At 54.3% G+C, this 13167-nt stretch overlaps 1 protein-coding gene across 1 annotated transcript; it reads left to right on the forward strand.

Annotated features, from left to right (window-relative positions):
- The first annotated feature begins 1902 nt into the window (after positions 1 to 1902).
- LOC128830943 (oocyte zinc finger protein XlCOF6-like) lies at positions 1903 to 8326 on the forward strand. Its single transcript, XM_054016904.1, has 4 exons — positions 1903 to 2003; positions 4024 to 4150; positions 4454 to 4555; positions 5226 to 8326. The coding sequence occupies exons 1-4, from the start codon at positions 1917 to 1919 to the stop codon at positions 6815 to 6817; spliced, it is 1908 nt and encodes a 635-aa protein (XP_053872879.1). The 5' UTR covers positions 1903 to 1916; the 3' UTR covers positions 6818 to 8326.
- The last annotated feature ends 4841 nt before the right edge of the window (positions 8327 to 13167 follow it).

The raw sequence follows: 13167 nt of genomic DNA on the forward strand, positions 1-13167 counted from the left end.
CATAACCTTACCCTGCATTCACCCGAGAATACGTTACCCTTCAGTCAGCCGTTTTCTGCATGGCCAGGTACAGACGGTCGCAAAGTGCACGTCCCTTCGGTTCAGGGGGTGTGGGTCAGGTTTCCCTTATGTCCGAAACACACACACATTCCCATGCTTTTATACTTTTTATCTGATCTGTCCGCCATGTCTTAAAACAGATCGACCAATTAGGCTCAGACAAATCTTTATTGTGGTTAGCGTTGTTGCCTTGGGTGTATAATTTATGCTTACTTATTTCCTTGTGTCGCTTTGACCGTATAATTTATACTTATGTATTTTCTTGTAGCCAATTGTTTTAATTGTGAGTTAGACAAGCTGTGCCCCGGGGCCCAGCTTATCTCCTTTTATAGGAGTTAGAATGTGTTATCTGGTTGCAGCGCGTTTGGATCACAAGTCTTAGCTGACTTCTGCCAAGTGTGCCCTTTTCGCCTCTGCCAAGCGTGCCCCCTTTGCCTCTGCCAAGCGGAAGTTTGAGGCAGAACACTGACAAGACCTTTGTTCATTTTAAGCTTGGCAATACTTTTGCTCAGAGATTAATCACAGCGACCAGCCCGAATGAGATGAGCATCAATTACCCCCTGCCTGACAGGAGTTTGTGGATCACCTGTCAGTGACTTGCCTTAACTCACCGATCTAGAAAACAGAGTTTTTAGCATAAAGCAGAACTCAACATATTTTCCATACCTGCATCTTGCAATGATTATGATAACCAGTGTGACACACGTTCATTGGAGACCCTACATGACATTCAGGGGCCGGCTACTGCATACGTATCAGACCCGGGGGATCCTTGCAACCCTTATGTACCCCTGGGCCCTCTGCAAAGAGGCCCTTGGGTCACCGTTATTTCATGAAGCGGTTGTAGTGGTGTTTTCTTACCGTGGGTTGCAGGCTGAAGAAGTGAGAACTGATCAATCATTCCAGAGACTCGGTGAAATTTTCCTCTTGCTTTTACACTGCTATAAATCCAGAGTGACTACACTGGGAGCTGGGCAGAATATAGAGAGCTGCGCCGCATGCTGTTATACACGTATCGGAGTTTGGCTTGGAGGCCCATCAGCCCTGTGCCATGTTAACAAAGTCCAGGGCTGAAAAAGCTCTTCGCCCTTCCTGATTTGCATCATCACCTTACACAAGGAAAACTGTCTCCTCTGACCAACCCCCAAACCACCTCTGCTGGAAAGAAAGTACTGATCATAGAATCATAGAATATCAGGGTTGGAAGGGACCTCAGGAGGTATCTAGTCCAACCCCCTGCTCAAAGCAGGACCAATCCCCAACTAAATCATCCCAGCCAGGGCTTTGTCAAGCCGGGCCTTAAAAACCTCTAAGGATGGAGATTCCCCCACCTCCCTAGGTAACCCATTCCAGTGCTTCACCACCCTCCTAGTGAAATAGTTTTTCCTGATATCCAACCTAAACCTCCCCCACTGCAACTTGAGACCATTGCTCCTTGTTCTGTCATCTGCCACCACTGAGAACAGCCGAGCTCCATCCTCTTTGGAACCCCCCTTCAGGTAGTTGAAGGCTGCTATCAAATCCCCTCTCATTCTTCTCCACCAGTCACCCCCGGGCTGGGGCAAGTAGCTAATGGGAGGAACCAGCCCCCGGCCCCCAACATGCTTTAGGGTGGCTGGTTTTTGGCCCCAGAACCAACTTCTGTTCATGGCTCCTTACAACTGGCCAGCCCGACCCCTGGCCTCGAACCCCGCCCCATCGGGGGGCCTGAAGCTCCTGCCCATTCACACCTGTGGCGCCGGTGGGGGCGGGGTCTCCGGTAATTACACACACGTGGCGCTGGAGCGGGGGTCAGCGAGCCCCGCAGGAGGCGCTGCCCAGGCGAAGCGGGAGCGTGCGGGGAGCCCGCGGCTCCCATGAGCAGGGGTCGGGAGCGGGGCTCGGCGGGGTCCCCGCTTGGCTGCAGCGGCGCCCGGGCGATGGCTGGCGGGGCCCCTGTTCGGGTAGGAGCCGGGGGATGCTGCGGGCCCTGGGGGTGGATCCCAGCAGGGCGAGGGAGCGTCCCGGGCAAAGGGGCTGGGCCGCCCGCGGGGACCCCCCACCCCGCTTCACCGGGAGTCAGGGGCGGGGTTTGCAGGGCCCTGGCGGCCTCCTCTGGGGCTGCGGGGAGCAGCTTCCCCTGCTGCCGGGAACACCTGCCCCGCTGCTGCCCCCCGCCTCTCCCTCGGGGGGCTGTGAACTGGGGCGATTCCCAGGGCTACCATCAGCTGGTGCCAGGCAGAGCCCCCCCCCCCCCCCGCGGCAGGGCAGGGGGTGGGTTCCCCTGGCCCCACTCCCCCAAGCTCTGAATGCCCCACGCTGCCGGGATCCTGCAATCCAGGGGGATAAGCCCTGACACCAGGACTGGGCTCCAGCCAGGCCCCCTTGCCCAACACAGGATCGGGGCCCCAGATTGGAGCAAACAGCCCGACTAGGGTGCTTGTTACATGCAGCGTGTCCCTTGGCCCCCTGCAGGTGTAACGCTCAATCGTTCTGCCCTTCCCAATCTGTTGGCTGGGCAGAGAGACAAGGTGGGTGAGGGAATCTCTCTTGTTGGAGCAGCTTGTCTCTCTCCCCAACAGAAGCTGGTCCAGTTAAAGATCTGACCTCCCCCACCTTGTCTCTCTAATCTCCTGGCACCAACAGGGCAGACATGCCAAACCCGTGGAGAAAACGCAGAAATTTGGGCTTGTTTTTGGCTTAATTGGCTTGTGAGTTTCTTGTTGGCTAGTTTTTGGCTTGGAGCTTGTTTGGCTTGTAGCTTGTTGCTGCTGCTTTTTTTGATTGGCTCCCAGCAAGCAGGGCAAGGGGGGGCAAGCAAGGGCAAGGCTGCAGGGGCAAGGGGGGAGAGAGTCAGGGGTGCACAGCAGGCCCACCACAGCCCCAGGCTGCACGCCGGGGGGATCTAGTCACATAGAGTGTTGGGGTTCTCAGGGATTGGCTGGTTTGGGCCTTGTTTTGAAAAGGGATTCGCTTGATTTCTGGCGTATTGTGAAAGTCGGGGTGTTTATTTACCACGTGAAAATTGGCAACTGTGCAACGGGGCTACAGCACTTTATAGCCTGCAGCAGCTGCTCGTGCTCTAAAATGCAGGGAAGTTGGTGCTGTAAACGGTGGGCCTCCCTCATCTAACCGTTAAAAGACAAAAACAAACGTCCGTATCAGCCCAACATGTTCCAAAAAAAGATTCGCATTCAGTGCTGTGAAGAGCGTGGAAAAGATGCAAAAGTCTCAGGCTGCATTGAAAGCCCACTGGAGTCCTAGAAAGACTTGCATTGACTTCAGTAGGGTTTGGATCAGCCCTCTGGGAGAGAGACCAGGGTGTTTGCGAGAAGCCGTAATCTCCTATTAGGTGTGGAGATTCCATAGGTGCAACTTATAGAGGGGATGGATTCAATACACTGGAAGGAATAACACACTGATTGGGGCACAGAAAGGCGGGGTGCAGAACTATATACTCAAAAGACAAAACCTCTGGATAGTAAAGTGCCCCTAACCAATCAGGACTTTACTTTTCTCTCATGCAAGCTCCTGTGTCTCTGACCAGACGTTGCTCTGGAGGTTCTGATTGGTCAGAAGGGGCCTGTAGCGAGTGATTGGCCAATGTATTGTGTGAAACGAAGAGTTCCAGATGTCCAGGAAGAGTGGAGGACAGACAGGCCTGTGTGTGTAGAGACGGGGCAATGAGGAAGCCATGTAGCGGCAGTAGTAAAGTTCAGACTACAATTTCTAAGCTCCTTTGGGGCTTTTTATCTCCTTGTTGAGGTGCTCAGATACCACTGGATAAATTAGTGAGCACTGACTCTGTACCAAACGCAGTTCCTATTCCTGGGAGTTCACACGTGTCCAAACATGAGACTGTGTGTATGAAACATCCACAGCAGAATATAAACACTCTGTACAGCAGAGAAACACCTCCCTCTGCCTGGCTGAGTCTCAGGGCGTCAGCAGTAGGTGCTGAGTGTATGTCCCTCTGGATTTCAGGTGCCAGTGACATTTGAGGACGTCGCTGTCTATTTCACCCTTGAGGAGTGGGAGAAATTGACAGACTGGCAGAAGGCGCTGTACTGGGAGGTGATGAGGGAGAATTATGATAATCTGATTTCACTAGGTAAAGATCGGTTCTCATTGTTTGACTGCGTGTTGGAGGAGCTTTGACGTTCCTGGGTGGGATCAGAGACGGAGGCGAATATCCGAGCCCCCAGCTTTCCCGGGACATAAAAAGCTGCAGAGTTTTTGCAAATGAACATTGACGTGCCGAGTCCTGGCCCCACTACGAGTGATGCTGCTCAGATGCGGGTGTGGATTGCTGGCGCTGTCGAGAGCTTGCTCCAGGGAGTGGGAATGGGGAAGTCGAGCACAGGGTGGAAGGAGAACCTTGCAGACTGTTGTGTAATCCTGTCTTTGTGAACAGGGTATCCAGTTCCCAGACCCACTCTTGTGTTGCTGAACAATCCGGAGGAAGAGCCATTGCTCTGGGAGCATCAGGATCTGGAAGAAATAGAATTACCTGAAAGTGAGTAAGAACTTTACTAGCTTCCCTGCCATAGAAACCGTGAGCAAATTGCTACCATCTGAGACAAGAGCAGCAATCAGAGATGAGTGTTTGTGTTGGGCTGTATTGGGAAAGTGATCCAGGCCGTTGTCAATCCCAGGGACCCATGGGAGAGTTTACTGTCTAGTGAAAAGAATGAATTTTTGTTTCGGGGCGATTAACTAGAGGATGAGATCCAATGGCGTGTGGAGCTGGAGTAGAGGACTCAAGGAATTTTAGAGCAAACGCAGAATGGGTTGATATCAGAGTATCCAGGAAAACTCTCTGAGGGGTCCATGCTGTGAAACCTGTTATCTGAACAGGACTCCCTCCGGCAAGTCCCTCAGCTACATTGACCTTACAACTTAATTCAATACCACACACTTTTTGGAAAACTGTTCTAACATACAGCCTGATTTTTGTCACCCGTATCTCCCCTTACTCCAAAGCTAGTCCCACTGATTTCAATGGGAGTGCTTAATGCAAGAGTGGCAGAATCAGACCCATAATTAGGCTAGCTCACACTTGCTGTCGCAGACCTGCGTGACAAGGGCTGAGATGTCTTGGAAGCAAGGGTTAGTTGGTAACAGATTTGGTCTTTGCAACCAACACATGTGGATGCCCAGAATGTTGTTTTTCTTTTTAATTCCAGCAGCTGATTTCAGGCTCCTAATTAAGGAGGATGAGGATGATAAGGAAAATGCTGAGAACTTGGGACACGTCGAGACACCATTCAGAGACTCTGAAAAGGAATATAATTTGCTTTTTTCTATCCAGGGAGTAAACCGCACTGGTCAGGGCAGCCTTGCCGTGGGGAGGAGAAAAGCCCACCTGAAAGGAAACCACGTTGAAACCACAAATCCACAGCAGCTCAGCCCAGATGAGAAACCTCACAAATGTAGCGAATGTGGGAAAAGCTTCCAGAAGCGTGGGAATCTGAAATGCCACTTCCGGACGCACACCGGGGAGAGACCCTACCCCTGCCCAGAGTGTGGAAAGAGCTTTCGCCAAAAGCACCATCTGGTAACACATCAGAGAACCCATTCAGGGGTGGCACCGTATAACTGCCCCCAGTGCGGGAGGAGCTTCAGCACGTCTGCCCGCTTTAAAACACACCAGAGCGCCCACCTGGGGGAGAGGGCATTGCATGGCAGAGAGGGTGGGGAAAGCTTCCAGACGCACGGGGTTCTTCACGTTCACCAGCGAACTCACGCTGGGGAGGAGCTGCATGTGCGTAACGACTGTGGGAGAAGTTTCAGCTGTAAGCAAACCCTTAGGATCCACCAGAGAATCCACGCTGGAGAGAAACCGTACAGAAGCCCTGGCTGCGGGAAAAACTTTTGCATGCCCGTGCATCTCAAACTGCACCAGCAGATCCACATGGGGGAGCGGCCCCATACGTGCGACGAGTGTGGGAAAAACTTCCGGAAGAGCGAGCACCTGAAGCGGCACAATCGGATCCACACAGGGGAGCGACCCTTTGCGTGCCCGGCATGCAAGAAAAGCTTCACCCAGAAGCAGCACCTGGTGAAGCACCAGAGAACCCACACGGGCGAGCGGCCCTACCTGTGCAGCGAGTGCGGGAAGAGCTTCCGGACACGCAAGGATCTCCGCTTTCATCAGCAAATCCACACGGGAAAGAGGCTCCACGTGTGCGAGGCTTGCGGGAAGAGCTTCAGCCACAGGCAATCGCTCCTGAGGCACGCGAGAACTCACGCCGGGGGGAGCCCCTACACGTGTAACGACTGCGGAGAAGGCTTCGCGGTGCACAAGCAGCTCCGACGGCATCGGCAAAGTCACGCTGCGCAGAAGCCCTCCGAGCACACCTGCAGCGAGTGTGGGAGGGGCTTCCGGAAGAGCGAGAACCTGAAGCGCCATTTGCACATGCACACAGGGGAGCGCCCATTCCTCTGCACCGAGTGCGGGAAAAGCTTCATCCAGAAGCAGCACCTGGTGACGCACCAGAGAACCCACACGGGCGAACGGCCCTACCTGTGCAGCGAATGTGGGAAGAGCTTCAGCACCGCCGAGTGCCTGAAGATCCACCGGAGAATCCACACGGGCGAGCGGCCCTACCTGTGCAGCGAATGCGGGAAGAGCTTCCGGACACACCGGGTGCTGAAAGTTCACCACCAAACTCACACCGGGGAGAGTCTCTTCATCTGCTGCGACTGTGGCAAGAGCTTTCGGCACAAGCAGACTCTGGTGACGCACGAGAGGACGCACGCTGGCGAGAAGCCCTAAGACTGCACCCTTTGTGGAGACGCCATCAGGACCCTCAAGCTCCTCAAGATGCATCAACACAAGCACACAGGAGTCTGGCTCTACACCTGCAGCAAGTGCGGGAAGAGCTTCCAGAAGGCCGAGAACTTGAAACGCCACTTTAAGACTCACACGGGAGAGAGACCTTGCTGGCGCACCCAGTGCGAAAAGGGCTTCATTCAGAAGCATCATCTCCGCACGCATCAGCGAACCCACCACGGGGACAGAGCACATGTGGGTGAGGGATACGCACCTGTCTTCCCCCAGGGTTAATGTCTGCAATGTCCCCTGGAAACCCACCTGTACACGGAGGAGCTGAGTGGGGAGCTCCCATTCTGGGTAGTCAGTGTCGACGACTTTCCTTTTCCTGGCAATGAGGCACTGGGGTAATAGCCTATCCGGAAGGAGATGGCAGATGAACATCTCAAGCATTAGGAACTGAATCCAGGAAAATCTCTTGGGTGAGTGAAGATCAACAAAAGATATTGGAGATGCTCCCGGTTGTGAGCTAACAAGCCACAAGAAATCCAGGGTAATCATCTACCCCTTTTAAATATGGGGAGATGCAGAAACATATCTGGGGAAAAACTCCTCAGCAAAGTGGGTTGCCTTATGGACTTAGGAGTGGAAGGAACTCTTTCAGGTGTATGAACTTGTGGTCAGCCAGGGAAGGCTGTCAGAGAGTGACCTTCAGAAACAAGCAATGAACAGTTTAGCACAAGGGAGCCCACACAGGAGAGAGGCCAAATCAAGGGACCAATCAGGTATATGACTGGGGATCACTGAGCAGACTAATAACCAAAGGAAGGAGAGAAAAGGTCTAGCGTGGTGAAGGGGGAATCACTAGAAATAACAGGTGGAAACGGAGTAATGGTAAATGTAGGCTGAATAACCGTCTCCAAAAGGGAGACCTACTTGTCTGTGACACGGTCTCCCAGAGGAAGCTGTGGAAGCCCCAAAGCTGGGACCTTTTGAAAGAAGATGGAGCAAAGCCTGGGGGAGCGGTGCTGCCATGGCAAAGGGGAGGAGTGCTTGAGGTGGCTTAATATGTCTCGCGCGTTCAGCTGTAAAATCAAGTTGCCATCCGCAGCAGACCAGTGACGGGAGAAACCAGGACTGGAGTACAACAGCTGGAAATGAAAACCAAACCCAACCCACCTACTGTTAGAAGGGATGCCCAGTTAAGGCCAGATCCTCCACTGGTGTGAACTGGTGTAGCAACAGTGACCTCAAAGGCGTTATCCCAGTTTACCCCAGCAGAGGATCAGGTTGTCCTTCAAAGCGGTGCCCAGAGGCAGGACGTGAGTGGATTTGCCGTTTGACAACGCTCCCAGTAATCGCCCTGCACGTTTCAGAAATGTCCTGAGAATGAGTCCTCCTCAAATCTATAGGCCAAAGGCATCCCTGATGTAAATCTCCTGACTTCAGTGGCAATACACCAGTGATTTGTTTGGCCCTTGGTCTCATACTATAAACAGGAGATGAAGCGTTGCCAGTGTTTGCGTGTATTTTGCTACTTAAAGAAACAAGTTGGCTGGGGTGTTACAGACAGGCCAACCAGTCGTCCAGCCTTGGGTGCAGGACATCCCATGTGCTTTGTTTCAAGGCAGTTCTATTAGAAACGTACCAAAGTTTATCTAGAGAAAAGACCCGACCGGGGGTACAGATGGGTTTTGTTTCTTTCATAGTGCCCATCATGGAGCACCCTAGAGGGTCAAGTAGGAACACACCCAGTAACCCCAGATGGGCTGAAGAAAGCTCCTTGCCCCAGCAGGTGCAGAGAGAGCCTCGTGAAGCAGGTTCCCGCAGTCCTGCGGGCCTGTTACAAGAGCCACACTTGTGACACTGAGCTCATGGGATAAAGCGGGGAGGCGGGCATTAGCCACGTGAGACAGAGCCATCTAGAGATGTGGGGCTGGGCTCCTCATGGCCCTGAGCATTCTGCCCGCCCACCGATGCCAGGGAGAGCATGCAGCACCGCCCGGGAGGGGCTCGGCGCCCAGCATCTTGGGCATCTGCTGGAAAAGAAACCCAAGTGAGAGGTCAGCTCTGACCACCAGCAGGGGAGGTGGGCAGAGGAGAGAGCAGGCATTGGAGGATCCCTGACCTCCATGGGATCTGTGCATGCCTGGAATGTGCGGGAGAGGGCCAATAAATAGACTGCCCTCAACAGGAGTTGTGGCTGAATTTTGTCCAGCAGGTCTAACGGTGAGCGCGTTGCAGGGGAAATTCAACCCATGCAGATGGCCTATGCACCTCTCAAATCCCACTTCAGCCAGCGGCCCCGGCGTGCGCACACGTACACTAGCGCTCAGTGAGCAAGCACAAGTATCACTAGCAGTGTGGCTGTGGCAGCAGTGGAGACACAACTGAGCTGGGCCGAGTACAAATGTGCCTGAAAGCAGCGGGTCCGTGTTCTGCACGGCTCAGCCGTGCCTCCGCTACCCATGCTGCTGCCGCCAAACTGCTAGTGATACTTGTGCTAGCTTGGTGCGAGCACAAGTGTGAGTGTGCATGCACAAGCAGGAGCCTCGTGCCCCTCGCTCAGAGAGTAGACATAGCTTCAGAGTGAACAGAGCTCACAAAATGTAGTCACAGAGGCAGGTATGTTGTGAACGACAGCCTAGGAGCCGTGCGCTCCTGAGTTCTGACGCTGGCTCCCGTGGGGGCTTGGGAAGATCAGGTACTGTCCTGGTGACGGGAGGGGGGTTGGTAGGGTTATCTAGCACTTGAGTGCAAAGTGCTTTTGAGCTTGGATGCAGCTCGTTGTCCCCTAAGGAAGTTAGCTAGGGTTACCATATCTAATAAATAAAAAAAAGAGGACCCTCCACTGGCCCTGGACCCGCCCATTTCCCCACCCCTAGCCCTGCCCAACTCCACCCCTTCCCCGCCCTAACTCCACCCCCTCCTCCCTCCCACTCCCAGCCACAGGGAAAGGGCTGCCCCAGCGCTACCGGCTTCAGGGTTTGCCGGGCAGCCCCCACACCCTGCGCCCCCGGCCGGCGCTTCCCCAGTGCAGCTGGAGCCCGGGAGGGGAAGCGCCCAGCCGGGGGCGCAGGGTCTGGAGGCTGCCTGGCAAACCATGAAGCCGGTAGCGCTCGGGCTTTGGGCAGCCCCTATGCCTCCGGACCCTGCGCCGCCGGAGCCCGGGAGGGGAAGTGCCCGGCTGGGAGCGCAGGGTCTGGAGGCACGGGGGTTGCCCGAAGCCGGTAGCGCTCGGGCAGCCCGGCTCTTAAACAGAGCCAAAGAGTCAGGGAGGAGCAGAGCCGCCATTTTCCTGGACATGTTCGGCTTTTTGGCAATTCCCCTCGGACGGGGGTTTGACTGCCGCAAAGCTGGACGTGTCCGGGGAAAAAGAGGACGTATGGTAACCCTAAGTTAGCGGTGGAACGGGAGAGAATCCGTTGAGCTGGGGTGGCTTGGACGCTTTGGGCGGTATCCCTGTTCTGTCAGAATGTGCTGACACCGTTCCGAAATGAAAGGGGGGGATCGTAGAGTAACCCTCAGCTGCCTGCTCTCCCCATGGGGGGGAGGTTCTGAATCAGAGCTTTGCTGGGTCTAGCGTCTTGTCTGTTCTGGAGGAGGTTTGGCATTAACGCAACAGCATGTGAGTAACATGGAAACACCTGCTGCTGCTTCCTGGAATCCCTTTTGCTGATTCGTGTTCTCTGTTTCTCTGCCCCCCGCCTGCATTTTTATCCAGTGCCAGAAAAGATCTGCGTTCCTTTAGCGCTCAGCTGGGTCGACTCTCATTTGTCACCTTAACTCAACCTCCCCCCCCACACCGCATTGGTGGCAGCACAAATAGTCACTGTACTTTTGGGGACGGTGTGTCTAGGGGGCCGAGTAGGGGACGGAAGATTCGGAGATTTATTTTTGATCAATATGGTTCTACCAGGTACTGGGGCGTGGGACAAAAAGCACAAAGTTGTGGGCGAAGTGCCCCTCTCCTAAATGAACCAGGACTCTGACCAGCTAAAGACGCAGGGAAAATGCAGGTCGTAGGTCTGAGTCCCTCAGTAAACAGGGCCCAGGGGAGCTTCCCCTGAGGTCTACCGCTCTGATGCTCCAGGGAGTTGCTGTGCATGACCTGGCTGGGAGAGGTGCTACTGTAACCACCCCTGCTAACCGCTATACGAATCCAGGGACTGTTCCCCTCGGTCCTTCTAAGACCGTTAAACTTGGGTGGTACGTGCTGTCTGGCCTGACTTTCCCTCTGAGAGGGGCTGAGGGTGGTTGGGTCTTTTCTGAGCAGGGACCTCACTGCGGGAACTCCTTCCACAGGCTATCTGCCAGAGCCCCTGGGCCCTTTGCTGTCAGGTCTTTACAATGAGGGTCAGTCCAGCCTGGACATTTTGGACTCCATTTTTTTCTCCCCAAGGAAGGAAAGAGGGACTTGTATCTAAAGCGTTGCCATGGGGTCAGGACACCCCAGTATTTGTGTGTGTGACCCCAGCCAGCCACTTAATCTCTTTGTGCTCCACTGTCCCCAGCTGCAGACAGAGTAAAACTCGGCTGCTTGAAAGCAGGGTTGTGAGACTTAATCGTAATCAGGGCCGGCTCTGGCTTTTTGGCTGCCCCAAGCAAAAAACAAAAACAAAAAAAAACCGCGGCGGCCAGAATGGCAAAGCAAAAAAACAAACCAGTGGCGCGGCCGGAGCACTGGTGCAGGGGGACTCTCTGCGCTGCAGATGTGCCCCGGCTAGCGGGGGAAGGGGGAGGGAGGGGAGAGAGAGAAGGGGGGTGGCCAGGGCTTCAGCGGGGCGCTGCCATGTGGTGCTGCCGCCTGCCAGGAGGCTCCGCACTGCTCTGGTCGGCTGGGAGGGAAGGACGCGGGCTGCCCTGCCGGGCTTGCTGCAGGGTGCTCCCTTCCTCCACGCCACTGCCCCCTACAGGGAGGCCGGAGCGGAACACCACCAAAAAAAAAGGCGCCCGTGCCGCCCTAGGATTGGGCGGGATGCCGCCTCCTACAAGCTGCCGCCCCAAGCACTTGGCTGGTGCCTGGAGCCAGCCCTGATCGTAATGAAGCATTTTGAAATGTTTGGACAAAAAGCGCTTGGGAATGGGAAAGCCCCGGGGCCTCTTCTATTTTCTACTTTGTCTAAAGAGCCAGACCCTGGAGCTAGAACGTGGCAATTAACAATACAAGAAAGTAGCCCTTTCCCCCGGCAAGGGTTTTTCACACTCCTGCTTCATCCAAGAGATTGGGCAGCTCCACAAGCACTTCAAAAACAAACTCTTCAGCTCCCTGGTAAAGGTTTCTGTTTTCAACCCCACCTGGCTCTTCTCTGTCCTTGCAGAGCTGAGACGCTGATTTCCCAGGTTTATCACGAATCGCTCCAAGGAGGGGCGCAGAGTGAGGGCTTGTCGACGTGGCGAAGCTGACGGGCAGAACTGTAGTGGTATAATACCCATGTAGTCCAGCTCCCAGTGAGAATCACATGGACATGGGATCAAACACAACCTGTAACTCTAGCCTGGGTGTGTTGTACCCTCCCCTGAGATAGGCGAGGGCCCTGGTCTCTCTTTTTTTTTTCTCCTTCTTATGCTTCGGCAACACTTGTATCATAACTTGTCAGGCCCATAGAGTTTCAGGGGATTGAACATACGCAGCAGGTGCTGCTGTGCAAGGCTGAAGACGGGGGCTAGTGATGAGCGAACATTTGCAACAGGATGGGTAAAAATGCTCAACCAGGCAGGCCCCCCATGAACTTACAGTAATGTCTCCCACCCTTTTTGGGGGGCGCTATCATTTACCAGCGGCAGAATACCAGCCAGTGTAGTGCCGACCTACAAGGACGCTGAGCTGCTCCTGCCCCCGGGCTCGTGCTCACGGTGCTGTGGGGTGGGCAGCAGTATGGTGCCAGGGCTCCTGCACAGAGGCACATCACTAAGGAGAGGGGGCAGCGAGCCTCTGGCACCAGTAGTGCTCTGGTAGGCACCAAACATGGCCGCCTCTGCAAAACTGGTGGTACAGATCACGTGACAGTGAATATGTTAACGGAATTTCTGGAGCTTTTTGCTTTTGACCATCTGTCCCCATTCAAGTCAATGAGTAGATGGGCACCTCAAAGTTTAGGTTGAAGACAGCTTGTAACTAGTCTGCTGTAGGTCTTGATGATACCAGTTTTGCTTTGAGTTTTTCACTGAACGTTGGTTTCAGTCTTTCTCTGGTGTATGTCGAATACAGGGTATCTGCCCCACGTTAAGCTGTCTGGAAGGGCATCAGTACCAACCTCAGGGCAGATCGTTAAAAACTAGGGCACAAATTCCAGATTGGCTGAGAGTTCTATACTGCGATTTCACCAACCAAGTATAGATTCCTCAGGCAC

The sequence above is a fragment of the Malaclemys terrapin genome, chromosome 2 (genome assembly GCF_027887155.1).
Source record: "Malaclemys terrapin pileata isolate rMalTer1 chromosome 2, rMalTer1.hap1, whole genome shotgun sequence".
In the NCBI taxonomy this organism is placed as follows: domain Eukaryota; kingdom Metazoa; phylum Chordata; order Testudines; family Emydidae; genus Malaclemys; species Malaclemys terrapin.

Excerpts from the sequence above, each read along its gene's own strand:
- LOC128830943 (XM_054016904.1), top strand. The coding sequence starts at position 1,917 with ATGAGCAGGGGTCGGGAGCGGGGCTCGGCGGGGTCCCCGCTTGGCTGC. Across the intron at positions 2,004-4,023 it reads CTGGCGGGGCCCCTGTTCGG|GTGCCAGTGACATTTGAGGA; the intron begins GTAGGAGCCGGG and ends TCTGGATTTCAG. Across the intron at positions 4,151-4,453 it reads TGATAATCTGATTTCACTAG|GGTATCCAGTTCCCAGACCC; the intron begins GTAAAGATCGGT and ends CTTTGTGAACAG.